The 22,182-nt window shown below is 40.9% G+C and overlaps 1 protein-coding gene across 4 annotated transcripts in view; it reads left to right on the top strand.

The window, feature by feature from the left end:
* LOC109515834 (glutamate receptor 3-like) overlaps positions 1-22,182 on the top strand; it is a 111,783-nt gene that overhangs the window by 46,338 nt on the left and 43,263 nt on the right. For all 4 annotated transcript variants that reach the window (XM_019869868.1, XM_019869869.1, XM_019869867.1 and 1 more), the window contains exon 4: positions 15,298-15,485. In XM_019869868.1, coding sequence (XP_019725427.1) covers positions 15,298-15,485 — 188 coding nt within the window. The remainder of the gene's footprint in view (positions 1-15,297; positions 15,486-22,182) is intronic.

Raw genomic sequence — 22,182 nt, forward strand, 5'->3', positions numbered from 1 at the left:
GCGTGCGTGCGTGCGTGCGTGCGTGCGTGCGTGCGTGCGTGCGTGCGCGCAGACTAAAATTCAAGATCCTAATAAATATTACCGCTAATAGTCTGTCCAGTGTTCCAAAAAATAAAGCAAATCCTCTCTTTTCTCTTGTTTTTAACCGTCCTTTCCAATTTCCCCTGAAAACACGGACGCTGACAAGGTTGAAGCTACATTTAGTGGGGGTGGTCAGGTATGGACGCACAATTGCCAGGTCTGTGCAGCAGGGACAGATGATCACAGGTATTATTGTCTCTCCTGGGCACAATCAAACCCTGATTCAGCAATCTTAGCCCAACTTGATTTATGAGCCGCATTCTGTTTCTTGTGCTCTGCCCGCTATCCTTATATGATGATGCTTTTTGGTGTATGTGCTGCATGTCACAATGACTCCAGCGCTATACCCGGAGAGATGTTAATGATCCTCGAGCTTGGCTTGTTGGGAATTTTCAGCAATACCGCCAGCAACCAAACTGTGGTCCCTCAAAGTGGGGGACTGCGCCGAGAATATTAAAATTGACTTCATTCCACAACCGCGCGACAGTTAAGACTGTTACAATGTTAATTGAACTTGACGTTTAATCCTAACTCTAACTGTTGTACAGGTTTTGTGACGGTGACAATTGGGAAAAATGGTTTCCAAATCCAAAGGGACTGTATGCTGACGAGCAAACTGGAACTGATTATTTCGCAGTTGCAGTAAAACAGTTGCATCACCTCATAAGCCCACCATGGCTGGTCATCCGTTACTGTTATTGTGACAATTCTTTTGGAGAAAGAGTGAACAAATGAATTTTAATCCTCTTTATGCTTCCACACCAGCAACAGCCAGGTCAATTGCTGTCTTCATTCATTATTTCATGACTGTGGGCAGTATATCTCAAGATTGTGAAGAAGCATTCTCCTATTTGGTGCAAACATTCACTGGGACTTGAGAAAGACATTATTTGACTTTGACGACCAGATGTAAAGGTCGCTGTGGCCTCATAAAGCACATTTTTGGCCATCTGTCCAGAATGCAGCCAAAGCGACTCATGGCAAAATCACTGGCTCACTATCACAATCACATCGTCATACCCGTGATAAAAACCTGGACACGGTGGGCAATATTGTCCAACCCCATTATGTGAGAGAAAACACGAGAGACAGAGAGAAAGAGAGAGAGAGAGAGAGAGAGAGAGAGAGTGAGAGAGAGAGAGAGAGAGTGCAGCGCGGATGTGAGTAACAGCCTTTTACATGTTTTGATACAAGAGAGTACTAAACGAGTTGACAGGAAACTACAAACATGTATTGAGCAACAATATACATGCTTCATTGGACTTTCCCAAGGCAACACATGTGCTCCAAACCTGCTTGATGACAGAACAAAAGAAAGGTGAGACACCCCCAAGCGGAACATGGCGGGTCGGGAGGGAACATACTGAGATTCCTGGTCAACAGGGAGCCCCGTCCCTCCATGGCCCATCACGGAATCTATTTTCGACCCTGCGAAAAGTTAGTAGGACTTGAATACAAAAGAAATCCCAGGACTCACTATCGTTCCGTGCCATGGCCGCTGTGAACATAGTGTCAACACACCCTAATCCTACTTCTGTGCTTGTCAGGGAGATGAAACTATGTGAAGACAAAAAGACTGAATCTCCTCTCAAAGTAAGCTGGAATAGCTTTCAATATTATTACTGAAGGACCAGTACCTGTATGCCGTGCTTCTTTTTCAGTGGCTTCCTTGCACCACGCCCCTGGAGAGACAATAGTCTGTCTATTCCTCCGCCCGTACAGTTAGAAAGGAAACGGTCCTGTGTTCCCACCAAACACGGAGGCGTTTAATTTACTTCCATCATTTAACGGCTCGACAGGTGAACCTGCACTTGAAACTGTGTTCAATGTCATGAGCTCATTATAGCACTGGGAAGTTGAGTGTTCTTTCAAGAGAAATCTGCCAGATGAAAACTGTATTGCTAGAATTCAGTGCAGAAATATCCCCGAGGTACTTCTTTCATTCCCTCGGTCAATATTTCCAATGACCCCCACACTGCTGCGAGTCCATTCACGCAAACCTCGTCGGAACAATAAAGGGGTGTATTGACCATAGGAGGCTTAGGAACACCATGAAAAAAAGTTTATTACGGGGCGAAAATTCTGATAGACTGGCAGCTCACCAGTTGGCCAGTTACTCTGTCATTTTGCAACTCAATGTTTTAAGCAAACTTTAAGTGGATTTGAAGGCAGTTGGACTCAAATGAAATTTCGTCGACAACATAAATTAATAAGCATCGTATGCACTTTTGTACAATTCCAATTGTTGTTAACTTTCACTTGAATTAAAATGGAACTGAAAAGTATTGACATCAACATATAAAGTATTTCTTTTCTGTTTGATGTGTTAAGGTTGATATTTATGCTTAGTGTGCAGTTAAAATTGGCTCCTGCTTTCTTGCACATCCAAAATCTCGAGTGCAACTTTGTCAAAAATGACACGTTTTGAAATGACACTCTTTGCATGTCAAAACTCTGGTTTTTGATTTTGAAGTCGTCCCTTTCATGGCAAAGAAAATAAGAGAGTAGAAGAAATGTGATTTAACGTTAAAGGACATAATGCATAAATTGTGTTTTGCCAGCAGCTTCACTCATTATGTTGCTTATGTATTCATGTAGAGCATTTGTATCATAATTTTTTTTCCCCAAATCATGCTCTTGGACTGTACGTTTTTTGAATAATTTTAGCAAACTACTTTTCTTTCTCTGTTTTGCTGAAAAAAAATTTTAATTCTTCTGTTTATTCAACATTTAGTTTGACCTCAAATGTTGTTTTCTAGGTATCTGAAGCACATTCGGTTAACTTGTACATGAAATGGGCTATTAAAAATGAAGCACCGTTGCCTTGCCTACAGCTATGGGCTGACTCTAAAGCTAAATTCATTAGTTAATATTTTTGTACAGAATAACGTTTTGTTAAGCAATCCAATGTGCAGCCTTGTAATAAAAAAAAAGCTATTTCATTCACTACATTTTTTTTTAAATAATCCCCCGATTATTTGGTCAGCAGATTTTTTTTTCTGCCAAATATCGAAATAGGCATTGGCCTAAAAAGAAAATTGACATCGATCAAGTTCAAGTCCCACATATTTGTCTACGTTTCTGGAATTGGGTTCATGAATGATTGACATTATTCACAGTCACACTAATAGTTAAGCTGTTCATATGTGTTTGTTTTGACCACGCCAATAACATGGCTCTGTAGTATCAATACATGCTGTTGATGAGCTGTTAAACGGGCAAACAAGATCAATCTGCCCTCACTCAGTTGGCAGCGAGATGTGCCAACAGGGCCAAGAGGCTTGTGAAAGGGAGGATGGGATGACCGCATGTCGATACCCTCATCTCTTCTCTCCGCTACCCAGCGAGATCGAATGCAAGAAAGAGGGCCATCAGGCTGAGAGAGACCGCAACAAACGGCAACTTTACACCTTCATCTTCAACAAAGCCTCTAATTGGCCATCCAGAGACCGCTGCCTATGTTGCTTAAACAGTCAAACAATAAATGGTTCCCTCTGCTCTCCTGGATGCCTTTGATGGCCCGACACATCAAGCATGCGCTCTAATTTGATCGCACTGTTTTGCCATTGCTTGCAGTGTTGCAAACAAGGCGACCGTATGAACCAAGCTGGACGCTTTTCCATTAATTGAAACTCACAGAGACACACATGAAACGGTTTTCCTCGCTAGAGCATTTGCTATTTTGCATGCCCGCTTTCATACCTGTTTATTGGGCACACCTCTAACCTCGAATAACATCGAGTAAAAACAGCTGATTAAACATTACAATCAAGAGTGCGTTCGCTAAAACGCTCTGAGCGCACACTGCTTCACTCGGCCAAGAGTGGCGTTGTTGAAATGTGACGTTCGCTTATTCAGAGTGTCGCCAAAAAGGAGTGCCAGAGCACGCTCTTGGTGCTCCAACTGGACACACGCTGCACCCAGTGTGTCAGGTGCTCCAGATGGAATCAGTTGAGCGGCTGATCGGTTTGAGCGGCTGATTGGTTAATAATAAAGTCACTCATCATACTGTGCAACTGGAAGACGGTGAGAAAGACGATGTGAAAAAAATCGACAAGGAAAACGGCATCAAAAACACATTAAATTGGAATTGCCTTGAACATAAAGTCGGGAACCAGTATCTGCATGAACACATTCGTAAAATCAAGGAGCGAGGCTTACTACGTGCTATGCCACCAACATATCAAGTACGGATCAGGCGGGACCAAATTGGTGGACCACGTACAAGGAAAAAAATATTCCGAACTAGTCGAATTACAGATTGCAGGTAGATCTAAGCATTTATGAAATAATTTTTGTTTAGATTCTGATTAATGTTTAATATGTTAGATCAGATTGTGTGTGTGTGTGTTTATATATATATATATATATATATATATACTGTATATGTATGTAAACAGAATATTATACAAGAATAAAGTGTTATTTGGAAGATAACAGGTATTTCTCACTTTAATATTGAGCATGATTTTTCACAGCTATTTTGAAATGCCTATAAAAGTTTTCTTCTGTCAACATTTCTTTCACTCGTTTACTTTTTTTAAACTTTTATTTGGATTAATAGATGAATTACATGTGCAATTATTAGATATTTCAAGGAGGGCACAGGAGCAGGGTGTAAGTTGACTTAGGCCAGACACAGTTAAGATGCCATCAACAAGAAAAAATATTTTCAACAAGTTAAAAGAGAAAACTTAATTGGAATTTTATGTGGCAAAATGTAGACCAAAACGAGTAAAATATTTACTTATTGAGACCAATTATTTTCTTGCAGGAAATGCTCAGACTATACCATATTACATCTTGAATTGCTTGGTGTCTGGGGCTGTTAGATCAGATTGTGTGTGTGTGTGTTTATATATATATATATATATATATATATATACTGTATATGTATGTAAACAGAATATTATACAAGAATAAAGTGTTATTTGGAAGATAACAGGTATTTCTCACTTTAATATTGAGCATGATTTTTCACAGCTATTTTGAAATGCCTATAAAAGTTTTCTTCTGTCAACATTTCTTTCACTCGTTTACTTTTTTTAAACTTTTATTTGGATTAATAGATGAATTACATGTGCAATTATTAGATATTTCAAGGAGGGCACAGGAGCAGGGTGTAAGTTGACTTAGGCCAGACACAGTTAAGATGCCATCAACAAGAAAAAATATTTTCAACAAGTTAAAAGAGAAAACTTAATTGGAATTTTATGTGGCAAAATGTAGACCAAAACGAGTAAAATATTTACTTATTGAGACCAATTATTTTCTTGCAGGAAATGCTCAGACTATACCATATTACATCTTGAATTGCTTGGTGTCTGGGGCCCGCAGGCAGACACCCGGCTTATACTGGGGGGCTGCCCCCCTGACCTCTCCTTGACTTTCCTCGGATTTTCTCTTCCTCATTTCACAGCCCTGCTCACGGCATCGTCATCGGGCAGTAGGTGGGGTACACCCCAAACTGGTTGCCAGGCAGCCAATCGCAGGGAACACAACCATTTGCACTCACAGTCACACCTCGGGACAATTTAGAGTGTTCCATTAACCTGCCATGCATGTTGTTGGAATGTGGGAGGAAACCGGAGTACCCGGAGAAAACCCACACAAGAGCAGGGAGAACACACTACCCAGACAGTTTTATAATTTACTATGAACGCGCTTTTATTTATGAAATGCACGTTAGCTGGATCCATGCACATGCTGTCGTATAGAACGTATCATATTTCCTTATGTTTACTGTCTCATCCCAGCCACCATGATGGCTCATCAGCTGATCCCTGGAGAGACTTTGCACAAACACATGACTTGTGTGCTTCGATGGCCTTCTCCTTCACGCCCGCTTCATTACAACTAAATTATGCATGCATCAGACAAATGAAATCGCCTCGGACACGCTGACAAGAAAGGGCACGGCAAGCGAGCCCATAAAATGCACATGAAAAATAGTATTAAAGAAATTTGAATGAGGCCACGCTTCACTGGTGTTTCTCTTTATTTTGCACACAAAAAGTGATATCATAGTTGAATTGGCATTCCCGTATTCATTGAGTCCGACTTGCGAGAAGCACGCCACTATTACCCCATGAAGAGACCATATCTAGTGCCTTTAAAAACATGATAGAGACAGAGTGAGTGAGAGAGAGAGAGAGAGAGAGAGAGAGAGAGAGAGAGAGAGAGAGAGAGAGAGAGAGAGAGAGAGAGAGAGAGAGAGGGAGAGAGAGAGTCGTCCGTCACAGGAATCACACAATGAAGCAGCACACTTTTCCAATTTTTACAGGGGAAGCTGGACTAAAGCCATTCCGCTACCTACGCAATGCTGGCTTCAGCCGCCATAAAATCACTGCAGGGAGCCTACTCTCCTTTCCAAGGAAAACACCAAGTTCAAAAGCTCATTTGAATATTGCAAGCGTTGATGAAAGGGGTGGAGGAAACAACACATTGATTGTAGATGTGCCTCACAAATACGAATCTTTCCTTTTCTGCCTCCCTTTCAGATTGATCGAACAGGCACAGTGTCCATACGAAACACAAGCACAATCACATTCTCTATCCAAGTACTGTATACGTGCTGCAAGGGAGAAAGAGGGTAACAAAGGCAGACAGAGCGAGATGGCGGCATTTCAGTGAGTCTGTGGGTGGATTTTTCCCTCTCCTCTGCATGTATGCACTTCGAAAGATACCGGCAACACGCTGCTTCTGTTTGATTTGACATGTGCTGTCTTTTTGATTAGCACACTTGGCAGCCAAACAGTTTTGGTTAGAGACTCACTGTAAACACCACATGAAAGTCTTGGCTTCACACTTTTTCGGCTACTTATTGCTTTCACTTCACACTCCCGCTTCTCCAAGCGACTTAAGCTCTTTTCTCCAGTTGGCAGGGATGCCGGGAGAAGTAGTGCAATCATTTTTTTTACATGAGACATAATGTGTCTGTCTTTGTGACTGACTGGCGACCAGTTCAGGGTGTCCCCCGCCTACTGTCTGAAGACAGCTGGGATAGGCTCCAGCACGCCCGCAACTCTCGTGAGGATAAGCAGATTCGAAAATGGATGGATGGATGGATGGATAGGTCTCTGGAGTGTATGGCCATCCATTGAAATTCAACCACCAAGTGATCTGACTGTGAGCTTGCCTAGCGAAGAGGTTAGCTTACGGTGTTAGCTTCTGAAAAAGCTTGCTTTTGTCCCACACTCTATGCTTACCTTTTTCTGGTAAAAGCCGCTTACCTATTGACAACAATGAAGGCTTTACTCACCATTAGTCCAGCAGGATAAAGGGTGGGGTTAGTTGTCACTCACTTACAGTTAACATGAATAAAATCTAAATTGTTAAAAAAGTCTTTGTTCTCGTGAAACAGCCAAGAGTATGACCTCCACTTGAACACCTCCGCACATTAAATGCCACAATTTTACAGCCACTTCCATGCTCTCAATTATAGTCCACCATCAGAATTTAATCGCGGTAGCATTCTACGAGGTGTTTAAAACCACAAACCATCATTTTCGACTTACATCAATGGGCCACTGCCAAATGACTAATGAGAGACAATATAAAGGCTTTACGAAGCCAAAGATTGTATTTTCCACTGTGCTAACACAGGCGGGGGGTGTGATCCTCACAGAATCCTCTCAGCATACTTAGCCAGGAGGCAAATAGTCAGCAGGCACCAAATAGGGAAAGAAGAAACAACTGTATTTATTTTGGCTCGCTCAAAAGACAAGCGAGACAATGCATCACTGGGAATATGAAAGCAATGCAGCACACTTGGTGATTCATTGAGCTAAAATTTATTGATTTATTTTTGTAGGAGGGATTGCGTAGTCAATATTAATACTATGAATTCACATTTAATCTAAAGGGCATAATGGTGTTGTAGTGGTTAGCACAAATGCCTAAAAGTCAAGAGTTTCTAGGTTTGCATCTCAACGTGGGCTTGTGTGGAGTACGCATGTAAGGTTCATTAAGACTCTAAATTGCCTCTCGGTGGGAATGTGAGTGTGACTGTGTTTGTTTAGTTAGGTGTGTTTAGATCAGTCATCAAAATGAACACTCAGAGATGCCACATGGGATTTGGGGCCTTGTGCAAAAATATCATTTTCAACCCCACTGCTTCACTGCTGCAAATTGAAAATACTCTTTTCAAAGGTTCCTATGAAGTCATGTATCTCCCTTCACCCGCAAAAGTAACATATTTTTCAAGCCTTTTCGAAAAGGCCAAGAAACAGTGCAGCCCATTTATCTTGATTCAATTTGGAAACCAATTAGAAGGATCAATTTGGAGTATTTATTCGTTTTCATTTGTCAGAAACAATATTGGATTTGATTTGATTTAATTTCACTGTATGCAAACATTTTCATCACATTTGATTTTATTATTTTTCACAATATGAATTGACCAAGCGTTTTCCCACTAAGAAAAAAAAAACATCTGAATATGTTCAAATTGTGGAAATTCAAGGACGACATGTGGTGTGATCCTGCAAATGTCCCAGACTCCAGCGTGTAAATTGCCTTCCTATTTCAGTGATGTGGAGTCCTAAACGTGTTCTCAAGCCAGGTTCACAGTTATGAGCCTCAAGCCATTATCTTGGTAGTTTCCATTTAGTTGTACCTGATACTTTCTGAGACCTTAGACGGTGCTCAGTGGTCTGTGTCGCCCTTTCACAGACCTTCATTTTGCTGTGCATTGGCAAGTAAAGAGTAGAGAGCAGCCGCATTTACAGTCAAAGTCATGACCATGTGGATATTTCAGTTAGATTGCTTACGGAAGGAATCCTGGGAGCCGATTCAAGCTAAAGCTATGTTTGTTTATTGCGTGGTTGTATTTGATCAGATTAGTAGACGAGAGAATGCAATTTCAGGAGAAATTGCAGGCGAATGCTGGAATGCTGAATGAAAAAATATGGAGTCATGTATAATGAGATGGAATGATATTGAATAAAATGGAATCGTGGGATAAAAGGGAAGCCTATGGAATGACATTGAAAGACATGAAATGATTCGGAATTAATATTGAATGACAGTGTTCGTGAAACATTGGCAATATGCTGATGAAAAGTGTGGAATGATATTGAATGATATGGACTGACATTAAAAGATAAGGGATGATATCGGTGAAAAAGAACAGAGTTGGAATTTTTGGTATGTGCAAATTTTTTAGATTGAGATTTAGATTTCTGAATAGAAAAAGGTGTGAATCTGCGGTACTAGAAAAGCCGACAGTGTGTTGCGGCTAAAGCGTATGTGCAATATGGTTCTCTAATTTGCCTAGTTAGCCTGGGTCAGCCGTGTGATATGCGAGAGGGTCGCAAAGGAGAACTTTCAGGAGATGAAGGCCTGTGACACTCTGCCCACGGCCCTAATGAGAAGCAAGGAACCAGAGGAGCCGGGCAATGAGATTAGATGCAATTCAATTACAGCTGAGCCGCCACGGGTGACGTTTCAGAAGTCATCCTGTTAAAATCCGACTCACAGGCAAAGGAGAGGACGGCGCTGGCCGCCACAACAAGTGTGATTTATGTGCACACTGAGCGTCATAAGGCTCGGGCGGGATTTGATTGCAGACTGCAAGGTTGGGATATCGGTTAAAAAATGAAATAGTTGAGTGAGTTTCCACCCATCACTGCGGCGTCTGCATGCACTCCGGCACACAGTTGTTCCAAGTGGGTGTTGAGATTTAAAAAGCAACTGAACTCCCAGGTTTCACTGCGAATGTGCCCCTTCACACATTCAGATTCGAGACACACGCACACACACCGCCTGCCCACGCTTCTTCTTGGTTCGACTTTGATGACAAGTTTGCATGGTCAGACAAAGGAAACGAGCATGCACTGTGTGGGAAAAATATCAGTGGCTACTGCAGTTATGCAATTACAGTTATCACAGTCCCTGTTTTATAACACACTCAATAAATGAATTCACTTTTAAAAGCTTCTGGCTTGATATTGTGTGCACTGAAAAGGCAAACGCAGCCTCATACGGTGTGACACACATTCAACCTTATTCCTTCACCGACTGAAATGTACAGTATTATGAAATGTTTAATAAAATCAATTAAATTTAAAAAAAAACACACACACACATTAATTACAACTAGGGCTGTAACGTGGGTTTTTGATGATGACTTGAATTGAGATACAAATTGGCATAGGAAGGATTATCAAATCCGAATTTTGTGGGTGCAACGACGATGAGAAGATTTACGTAGAATTTGTCAAAATGTTACACCTGCTCAGATTACATCGACGTGGCCGGCAAAGGATGAATAGCATGTCAAATGAGATGTAATTCATTCATAAATATGTCAACAGTCAACATCTAACCTGATAAAACATTGTTTTATATATTTTTTTAAAATCATACTATTGGGCTAAACAGCTATGGGGTTGCACATGAACGATCGGGGGTGGGGCGTGGTCTGCAAGTTTCCACTATAAAGCGCATATACGCGTCCGCCATGTCGAGATTCAAGTGTACGACTTGCGCGCTGCATTTAAAGGGAAGAAAGCGGCACACTTTGACTGGTCATGATAGAAATTGGCTGTGACCACTCCCACAACAGCACCGCCTTCCCGCTCGCAGATCCATCGGCCGCCTGCATTCGTTTGCGAAATTCATGACCAAAAAACTAAAAACGCTTTTAAAAATGTTATCGTCTTTTGTAATTGGTACCAAAGAAGCAATTCTCAGTTTGGGAAAGGTTGCTGAGCCCTGGTAGAAAGTACTCCATAAATATCTCTCTGAGCAATACTACTTTGGTAAATCAGGAATTTTTGTTCCAGATTTTGTTTCTCGTTATATTATGCAGATGTACCAAATGATGTCGCCAGTAATGGAAGTTTATTTGACAATCAATAATACATTTGTTGGGATGAATTTTGCATGGCTAGCTAGCCTGTTCAACTCAACGCACGAGGGACTACATGGACTACGTATTCCAGCAATGGAAGCATGCAAGACTTAGAGAGTTGTGGTGCTGTGGTCAGATGACGTTACACTCTTGGGGTTTAAGTGACATGTTTTAAAAGTTGACCTTAGGCCCGCCAACTTTAGAGCTGACTTTAAAGGAAACAGGACTTAAAGTAATCAATTTCTTGACAGACTATTTACTTCTAACCAGATCCCATCTGCTAATTTGCATACAAATGTAAAAGCAGGCAAGCATGGAATCTTCCTTGAATCTTCAATGAATCCAATTGTTCACAGGCGCAGCGTTTGTGGCTTGCCACAGGCAGGTAGAGAGGAACATATCAGCAATTTCAAAATAAAAGGTTTGTGTGATTCTAATCTCATTGATAAAAACACCAGTGCTCACTGTGATTTGCATATTGCGTGGTTTTCTTTCACATCCAAGATTTTTAAATTCACACATTATGGGATTTCTTATGCCTTAGAAAAGCACTTGATATAAATCAGGATTGAGCATGCGAGAGTCAAGCGAACAAAACCCAACCATACCCAATACTCTGTTAGGATGCTTTTTACGCATTACTTTATTTGTAATTATCAAGTCATACACGGTGATTATTAGGAAGATGATGGTTCAATGATCTTTTTGCCTGCACCAGCCCTCCACTCACTGGGTCTCAACCCACCAGAGAGTATTTTAGCCCAGTTAAACTGCATGACATCTCTTAATGTGAGGAGCTTTTATTGCTGGGAAGCCTGCCATGCCATCCAGCTGGCTGGAGGTTGGTGGGGTTCTGAGCGTTTGCCTCAGGAAAATGAATAATGTATCCATATTATTCAAATCGTCACTTTGACTGTAGGTATCACAGATGGAAGGAGGTGCAGTGACTGCTGCTGCCGCCGCTGCGCTTGTCGAAAATAGGTGACACTTCAGACAAGCTTCAGACAATTTCCCTTCATTGTCAGGCATTTTTCCCGGTCAAATTTGTGGCGTTTGAATTGTAAAACTCCACACCCATCGACAGGTGATACAAAAGTCGACACACCCCTCTTCAAATGCAATTTCTTTATTTATTTTGTGATATAAAATCTTAGGCCAAGATAAATCATTTCAAATCTTTTCTTGCATGTTATGGTCCAAAGAAATCAACGTGTTTGGCCATCATTTCAAAAGATATGTTTGGCGCGAACACAAGAACACCAAACCTTCACAACAGCTAAAGCTGTCACAAAGCGTCGTGCAGAAAACATAAAATAATAATAATTAGAAGAAGAAGAAGAATCCATTAATTAGAGTTGTATTCGCTTTTGTTCCACTTATTGTTTGAATCTGTCAGTAAATGAGATAGGAGCATGATTGAAGTCTCCGTTGACGAGTAAGAAGAGAGTACCAGATCACATAATTACATATATCTCGATCACAGCGTGCATAATGTCACTCATATTCGCTACAAGCCGAGTTTAAAAGCAAACAAGCAGCTGTACTTTTCCAACAGTCGATAGTCTGTTCTGTGGCGAGCAACACACATACCGAAAGGTTGGTTCCTCCAATACAGACGAATGAAGCATGGCAATTGCAGCTTCATGCTTTGGGGTAGTTTTTCTTACGTTGGAACTCGGGGGCTTCGAGGAAAGGTCGAGGAAATTATGAACCGTTCTCAATAGGAGTAAGCATAAGCACAAATCCTCCAGGCTTCTGGTGGAGAGCAAAACCATTTAAGGAAAAGCCTACTAGAACATCAGAACTTTATTTGAGGTGAAACAGAGGCATTTTAAATGGGGCCGCAGTGTTCTGACTTCCACTTGACACGAGTTTAAATGGCATTCATTAATTCTGAACATAGATTCATCCCAATTATAAGTGTGTGAGATTTTTACTTCCCCTCTAAAAGCTAGATTTTTATTCACTTGTAAAGGATATAAGTCACATTAAAGGCCGAAAAAAGTTTTGTATTATTTATCTTGCTCCCATTTTTTTTTTTTTTAAATATCCCAAAAAAATCTGGCATTTGAACAGGGGTGTGTAGACTTTTTATGCCCACTGTTCAGGAGGAAATCGATTACCTACAGACAATACCATGCACACGATTCTTTTTTTTTTCATGTGATTTTCTACTGGATTCAGGTGAGTTCACTTGGTCTCTTAATGTGTGAATAGAGTGGTACTAGATTTGCTTCATATATAAAGAACTTTTGGACAACTTGTGTTGCTATTTAGCACTGTCAAAGTACACTTGAATTGACTAACAAGTAAATTCTTGTGAAAACACCCTCTTCCACTACATTGTTCAGTGGTTGCTGCAACTGACAATTTGCCAAGAGACAACAAGCTCACATGCGCATGCCCCCAGCTCAAAAAACAAAAACAAAAAAAAAACCCACAAATATGCTCAGTGTACTCATGAGTTGACAACCAGTCGCTAGACAACCTTGAGTCCTTGACAGGTGGACGTCTCCAGAGGGAGCACCCCTGCTCTTCGGGACAGATGACACAGTCCGACTCGGTCTCGGCTATACTCACCAAAAGGTCATGTGCTGCTGATGATGTGACTATTTGCTGCAGTGCAGGAGGCGCATTGGAAGGGGAGACACACACTGTGCAACAGTCTCAGAGTGCTTACGAACGCTGCTTCTTAAGAAAAGGTTATTTGGCCATTCAAAAGGTCTGCAAAGGGGGAAAAGCAGAGAAATGAAGAAAGGCGTATTGCTGTGGTCACCGAGGTTGTTTGTAGGCTGCCTGTTTACCGAGATAAGGCCTTGCGAAAAAAAGACCTCACAGTGAGGTAAAATATAATGACGGACATTAACTTTGACCACTTTTTCTGATAAATATACACAATTGATACATTTTTAATGAGATTTTTTTTAAAAGGTATATAAATTAGAATATCAGCACTAAGTTTTCCCCAAATGACAATAGTTCAATTAAGGTGTTGTGAAATCAGAGACTAGAAGAGAAAGACTATTTGCTGTGTTTAAAAAAGAAAAAAACAGCTCAACTTTTGGTGTGTGTAAAATGTTTACACTAAATCCCGACCCGCTGCACTGTCAGTCTTGCCCGACTGGGAGGTGCTCATAGGTGAATAGGACTGAGTCGCCTTTGTGACATACAGTAACTTGCTTTCATGCACGTTCTAGAAATCATTTGTGAATGACGTTAGCAGTAAGGAACTCTGGGTTAATTTCAGGCAGGTCTTCGAGATGTGCTACCATCGTCTAAAAACACAGTTTATATAGTTACGATACACGTTGTTGACTAATTACTTATTTTCATAAACTTTCACTATAATTCTAACCTTTTGGGTTCCTGGGAAATGAAAATAGAGACCTTCAAAAGAGATTATTTTTAGAGAAATCCCCAAATTCGGATTTTTGTCCAAGCAATGTATTTTTGTCTAGAACGCAAAACTGATATCTGTGAGATATACCCATAGATAGATAGATAGATTTTTTTGTAGATTTTTTTGTGATATACATTGTATTTCTTTACCCTTCGATGCAAGTGTGATGATAAATGGTGAAACATTAACAGAAACCATCTTTCCATAGATTTCCATTGTCTGACTTAATGAGAGCTGAGCACTGTGCTTGAGTTTCATTAATTTCGTCATATTCATCCTACTACTGTACAGTATATCGCAGACTGTCGCACAGTTGGGCCATTCATATGTCGTCTGTCATTGCACAAAGAAACAACAACCATGTAAGTCTGTGATTTGACCATCGTGTTTCCGAATAATCTGTTAAACATTACTATTTCACATTTTTCTCTGCAAAGATCTGTCTTCAATAAATCTTTCGTTGTCCCAATATGAGCCGCAACAATCCTCCAAGGAGACGCTAAGCAGGAGGCGTCAACGTTAGCATGTCGCTGATCTAAATGCCATAATTCAATTGATTGCCAAGCGCAATAACATCACCCGCTGATCTTTTAATAATATGGAGATATGACTCCACTCTTTTCATTATATTGCCTTTTCAATATGCAAATGTGGATCAGCGCAGCACACACACACACACACACACACACACACACACACACACACACACACACACACAAACACGCACACACGCACACACATACACAGTGCTGCACGAAGCCAAGGCTCCATACAATATTCTAGTGGGACTTGCTGAATGCTATTTTAGATTGTAATGAGATGGCCTTTGACCTCTCGATTCAAGCCCAAAGCTCTCAAGAATAAATTAGCAGCCTTCGAACTCCTGGCAAACTCTTACGGTGTGCCAGCCTTTTCACTGTCTAATCCTCAGGGTCACGGCTGTCTGGCCCTCTCTCTCCAGGCTTCTCCATACTGCAGGCCATCATGGAGGCGGCGGTGGCCAACAACTGGCAGGTGACCGCTCGCTCTGTCAGCAGCACCACGGATGCGGCGGAGTTCAAACGCATCATTGAGGAGATGGACAGGAGGCAGGAAAAGCGCTTTGTGATTGATTGTGAGGTGGACAGGATCAACACCATATTAGAACAGGTAAGCTTTCGCCAGAGTCACCGCAGGCGCTTTATTACTGAGAAAGCCACACTCTCGTTGTTTAATTACCTTGAAAATAAAATTGCAACAATGACTCCAGGTTTAAAAGGACACCAAGTTTTCCGTGGCTGTGTGGTATTAAAAGGTTCAATCATGAGGTGTGGTGAAAAGAGGAGGGGAAGGGACACCTCGTCTCAATTGCATTAAGGGAAACGTCAGTGTAGTTTCCCGGTCATTTGGTACTTCATTGAAGCTTTACTTTCACAGTATTTTAGAGGGAGGCTGTTTCTTTCAATCAAAATCCTCTTAGCTTAATGCCCAACTTAGAATATTGTTTTCGCCCTCCCGCTGACTTGATTATATTGCGCCATGGTCAGCATTTACAGCCCCCCCCCCCCACCCCCTCCCAAAAATAAAAGCTGCAGTATGTGGATAAAGGTTTTGAGAAATGAACTGATGTACCAGGAGTTGGGCTCAACACCCTGAATATTTATCTGCATTGTACAAGACCAAATTTTGGACAATACCATTTTGGGATTTTTTTTTTCTCTCTGTCTTTTTTCATATATCCATTTTTAAATAGTTTTTCCTCTTCAGGGTTTTGCGTTTATCGCATCTAACTTAAGGCAAACAGGCCGGATACACCCTGGACCCATTACTGGTTTATCACACTCACATTCAAATTTAAAGCAGTGGAAATGAACCCATGCTACCTGCGTCGAAGTCAGATCAGTGAACCACCACACCATCCATCACATAATTGTTTCAACAATAACCAAAACAAATGAAGACTAATTCAGATCATTTCATGGACAATTAATTGTGGGTTCATCAAGCCATCAATCAATTTAATATTGCTTACTTGGTCAATCTGAAGTGAGCAGTAAATCAGACTTGACCCTCAATTGGCTTCTGGTAATTCCAAAGTGATTGTAATTTGGGAATTAAGCAAGTATTGATCTGCTGCACCTGCACCACTAGTAAACTATGTGAATCACTACACTACCAATGCTTCTTGCAAGAGTAAAGTAATGGACCGTCCCAGCGAAACCACATCATTTTAAATTTCAACTGGGGTATGGCTGTGAGGCACAACACTGTTTTGGAATGCAACTTCCAAACCGGAATCCTTTTTGTTTTGTTTTTTTGTACTCTTTTGTATTGAGGATCTAGATGGTAGATGCAGTTCAAGTTCTTTTTGCTGTTGTTGTAGTGGAAGAAGGAAAACAATCGTCATCATCATTACATACACTCTATCTGCATACGTACCTATTCGCAAAAATCTAATTTAACACAGTAGGGGACACACAGTAAGTGGCACACAATGGCGAGGGGGCTACTTTAGCAACCTGGGAGTCGTATTTACTATGTGGTATATATATTTATATTTTATGTCTTTGGTATGTCATGTTATGACTGGAAACCTATACTAACTTTGAGACTCAAAAAGCACCACAAAGTGCTTCACAGAAAAGACACAACAAGGCTAGAAGACAGAGAAGTGGAGTGTGGATTACTTTACTATTTTGGTTTGTTAGCTAGATTATGCAGAAACCATTGAAAAAGGGGGTACACGTACAGAGCAAGTTTAGATCTGCAAATAATACAATTGCCAGATAGATTACGGTAAATAATTTCGAGAGAAAGTAGCCCTGCTCACAAACAAATGGTAAACCAAAAGGAACAACATGGAGCTTGATGGTTTTCTCCTTGAGATTCACTGAGCAAGACTGTAAATTTGACCAATCGCTAGGGAACAGCTGAATGGGTCACAGCAGTAAGCCTGCAGTGTGGCTTTTGAAGGTGCACCAGAGCTTAAAGTTGAAAGTGTGAAGCTATTTTGAAGACACCGCCAATGATGTTGCCCGGTTAATCCTCTTCTTTGACCAAAAAAAAAAAAAAGAGAACAACCCCCAAATCACTTCTTCCATTTTGTCCACTAGTCCTCGTAGTAGTAGAAGAACAACCTTGCATCATTGTGCCGTGCACCCGAGTGCATTCTGCAATTGCCTCTGCTTAGAAGGCAATTATCGAACAAATTAGATTGTGCTTGTTAACATTCATTTGAATATTGGTGTCTCTGTGATTCACCAAATCCCCTCGCTGACTTTTAACTTCATTTGTTATGCATGAGTGTCATTGCAAGCCACATTCATACTTTCCAACATTAATTTGGTGTTCTCACTATACTGAAGGTGTGTTAATATGTGCCTGTGTAATTGTTCCAATACGAAGGATGCTGAGCCAAAATGACGATTCTGTTCCCATCAAGGATGTTTTCTACACCCACTTTTAAACATATTTTCCACTTCACCAGCTCCATACATCCTACTGGTTGAACTTTGTTTTTCAGCACAGCGGGAGATAAAGCTCTAATAACCTTCATAACAATAGTGAGCCTAATTTTGTCCATTTTTATCAGGGATAACCTCAGCACAAAACTTTTTTTTTTCAGTTTTTTTGTCTTGGCCTAATTGAAATAATCCAGTAGTACAGATGAGTCACAGGAATCGAGGGAAGCTGCCGGACTTCGCGCTGCCGCAGGCCCCCTATTGAGGCAGATAAGTGTGCGCATTAAATCAGGCACGAGCCGTCTGTTATGTGGGAAATAGCTCCCAATGTGACACTCGCATATACCTTTACATAAACTTTCTGCGTGTACCTGCTGTTGTAGTATTCCAATTTACGATTGTCCTTGCTGAAGGACAATTGACGAGTTCCAATCACCAAAGTCACGGACGGATTTTACTGACAAACTCTTTGAGAACTGTACTTGATTGAGAACTTACATACAAATGTAAAAATAATTTAACCACTCTGACGTTGTAATGCTTACAATAATTGAAAATGTTAATTTCAATTGTGTCTCTGCCTTTCATAATTGACAAAAGCCAGTTGTGGGTCTGCTAGCGAGTTGCTAGTGGGGGCAATAGAACAGCTGTATTTATAATTCTGCATTTAATAACATATTCCTTTTTCAGGATTGCCATTACCAGAGAGAGAGCAATATATTAGAAAAAGTGTTTATTGTTATGATCGTTTGCTTCAGAAAGCAGTATTATGCACTGCACTTATTGTGATGTGTGGACTGTTATCCAGTAATTGTATTTGATTGTGGACCTTGCCCAAAATGCCCACAATACAAGCAGGAACAAATCTAGGTAAAAAGCAATGTTTAGAATAATTATGTAACAATTAAAGAGATTGATGTGTCATTGTGCTTCTTCGATATGATTTTAATGAACAAGCCATCGATCGGTAAAATGCAAAACGATGTCGGCCGTTGGTGACAGCGATCACACTGATTGCTATTAGCTAGCAAACCAGTGCATGCTAGACATGTGAGAGAGTAAGCAAAAGCAAAGAAATGGCAAAGAGAATGGCATTATCTATTACATTAAGCTCAGAAAAATATTGCTCTTTACTTATTTTTGTTCCTACTTTTGTTATGAGCGCGTTGGGCAAGTTTGCATTTTATTTCATGAAATCCTGACTTTGGATGGTGTGCTAAACAATGACCACTCGACCATGTACGCTGTCGAGCCAAGGCATCCCCAATGTGCAGTTATCTTATGGCTAACCATGGCCACCCCACTAAAAAATTGCTTGACCCGCCCTTTGCGGCCAGCGAGCATGTAAATATTTGCTCATTATGTTGCCTCTGCGTGCCCAAAGAAATATTTACCTTAAATACATAGAGGACGGGCAGTCTTTTAGATTTGTGATATGTAAATATTGGTATTTGCATGAAAAACAGCGATAACAACATTTGATACTCTGCAGCCCAAATGGATGTGCCGCTGTATGCTCAGTGGTAAGCTGACACACTTTTATTAGCTTTATTTATAGTTTGAAATGACATAGCGACCCACTGAAACATATTTGCATAATGCTGCATCAGGCACAATTTTGTTTTGGAAAATCAAGTTTCAACACATGAATTTTGGGATGCTGAGGGGGAGGCTATCAGTGCCATTACCATTTGACTGTTTTGTAACCACTTATCCCACGTATTTATCCCCAGTAGGACTTTCCCCATCAATACACCGCACTGCAGAGAAATTAATGCAATGGCTGTCCTTTCCTGAGTCACAGCACATTTTTTTTCTTGCACACATGCTTGAGCATCTGCTGTCTTGCTACACTGATCCAAATGATAATTCCTCAAAATGAATAGGTCTTTTTGTGAGTACAGTGTTGGACCATATACAAAGTCATGACTAATCTGATGCATCTTTGAGATTGCACACATATAGCCTCCTTTCTGTTTTGCGCCTTCCTGGCCCACTTCCCTCGCGGGATTTCTTTGTCGGAGTTTGCTCAGAGGCAACAGCCTGCTCATCGCCAGTGTAAAGAGAGGCAGGCGAGGGGGAGAGACAAATAAATAAATAAATAAATTTAAATGAAGCGTCTGGGACAGGCCCAGGGCGCACAAGCTGTTCAAAGACTGGAAGGGAATGAGCTCTCTCTGCCAAAGCTGCATTTTCATACAGAAAGTGAGAAGGATTCATGGGAAAAAAAAAACAAAATTTGAGCGGTGCATCAGGGGATTTGTTCCAACATCCCTTCTCCTGCCTGCAGAGGCATAAAGTGTGGTCATTATGCTTTCCCACAGAGAGAGTCAGCTGTCGTTCTCTACACGGAAGACACACCTGGGCAATTCACACAATCTGAAATATTTAGGTTTCATTTTAATTCATGAAAGTGGAAAAGAAAATCCGATCATCGTAAAACATTATCCTTGGAGAGAATCGGAATGCAAATAATCCAGTCAGGGAAGCTTATCCCTCTTTGTGACCCGCTCATACAGCCTAACTACAGCCACAAAAGCAAGTCATGAGAGTTGGTCAGTCCTGGCAGAAGGTGGGCTATCTTGGGTAAAGACAGACTTTTTTTGCAGCTCTTTTATTGCCTCAGAAAGATGTGCAGGTTGTACTTAATACAGTGACCAATGAGTATGTGTTCCCAGTTACAAAAAAAGCCCAAAAAGGTTTTAAGGTTGGTGGCATTTCGAATGTAATAGCAGAGGTCATATAATACTAGATGCTAGTAGGCAAGAAGAACTAAATGCTAATATCAAATTGAAAATGAATTCCCAGCCTGCTTTTTGACAGTGAAAAAACCTCTTAAGTCGCCTTTTGATAATGTGATGCTGTGTTCAGGGAAGACTTCCAGCCATGCTGTTCAGATTGTTGTAAAAATATAGAAGACTGGACGTAGAAGTAGCTCACCTAAGTGGAACTGACAATTTATAAATCATGTCTTGAAACCTGTAAGGCAAATTGAGCTTGCTACTTGGTTGCAACCAGCAGTCGCTGTCGATTCAATCTCAACTACTTGGCAGTCTAAAGCAGTGTTTTTCAAACTTTTTTGAGCCAAGGCACGCTTCTTTCATTGAAAAAAATCTTGCGGCACACCACTAGCTGAAAATGTGACCCCCCCCCCCCGCTTATTTTAACAATTAACGTGTTATATTGTTACTATAACCGTTTTTAACATTGAAGAATGACGTTATAACAGCTTGAATTGGAATCAAATGAACACAAAGAAAACAGTATTTTATTATCTTTCATATTTATTGTTTCACCGTCGTCCTGCATTCATGCGTCACAAATTCGCTCGTCTCTCGTCGAAACACAAGGCAATTGGCCAGCTGTTGCTGCTCCCTAGCGGTATGGGAGGGTACTACATGATTACTTTCTGGGCGAAAGACCGCACAGGCATACAAATTGGATATTTTCCCGCGGCACACCTGACAATGTCTCGCGGCACACGGGTTGAAAAACACTGGTCTGAAGACTAAAAGGCCAAACCTTTAATAAATAATACCTACAAAAATAGCAAACACTGAATAAAGACATTTAGTGAAATACACATCCGAAGAGGAAAGTCTTTATGAGTTTAGCTGCGGTATTGACATTCGGGCAGGTTGCCGAGCAGAATGCCTGAAAGAAATACAGCTCAACTTTCATTCCCAAAATGTGATTACTACACTCAAATTCCTGGCACCAATCTTGACTGTCACGGACCTTGTGCTAATTGCTCTTATGTATAGAATTAAATTGCATTGTAGTGTTATCATCAAAGCGAAAAAGACCTGCCGACTACAAAGACTGAGAATGTTTTGACGACAATTTATCGACCTGTCAAGGGCGCAGTGTTGTGACACGAAAGTCTGCGAAGCAGAGCATGTTTTTGCTTATGACATAAAGCCAAATCACAGCCATCGTTTTCACCGAGAGAGGACACCTTGCTGTTTCAAAAAGCCTCACATAAAAAGTTGCGCTCATGGGTGTCTCATTATTTTCATTGCCTTGAGGTATCAAGTCTCAAATTGATCTCGTATCTCAGCAATGGCAATCTGCTGAATATGAATCAGGTGTTTGGAAATGTTCAGCAGTTGAAGCACAGCCAGCACATGACAGCCATATTGTATGGCTTCATTGTGTATTAAATCATGGGCATATTGCATGTCCTATTGCTATGCTTAGTGAGTAACGGAATATATCTAACGGCTTTGCATATTTATAATATTAAAGGGAACTCTATTCCAGTTCCAGAAAAAAATAGGGAGCGAGGGTTGAAATTAAAGACTGTCGACTGTAACTATGACAAAAACCTTTCAGCAACAAATTAACACACGCTTGCCCTCCATTCCACGGGCTGCTTTTTCGCAAAGGGTTTCACTTCCTATAAC

The sequence above is a fragment of the Hippocampus comes genome, unplaced genomic scaffold, assembly GCF_001891065.2.
Source record: "Hippocampus comes isolate QL1 unplaced genomic scaffold, H_comes_QL1_v1.1 scaffold9, whole genome shotgun sequence".
NCBI classification, from domain to species: domain Eukaryota; kingdom Metazoa; phylum Chordata; class Actinopteri; order Syngnathiformes; family Syngnathidae; genus Hippocampus; species Hippocampus comes.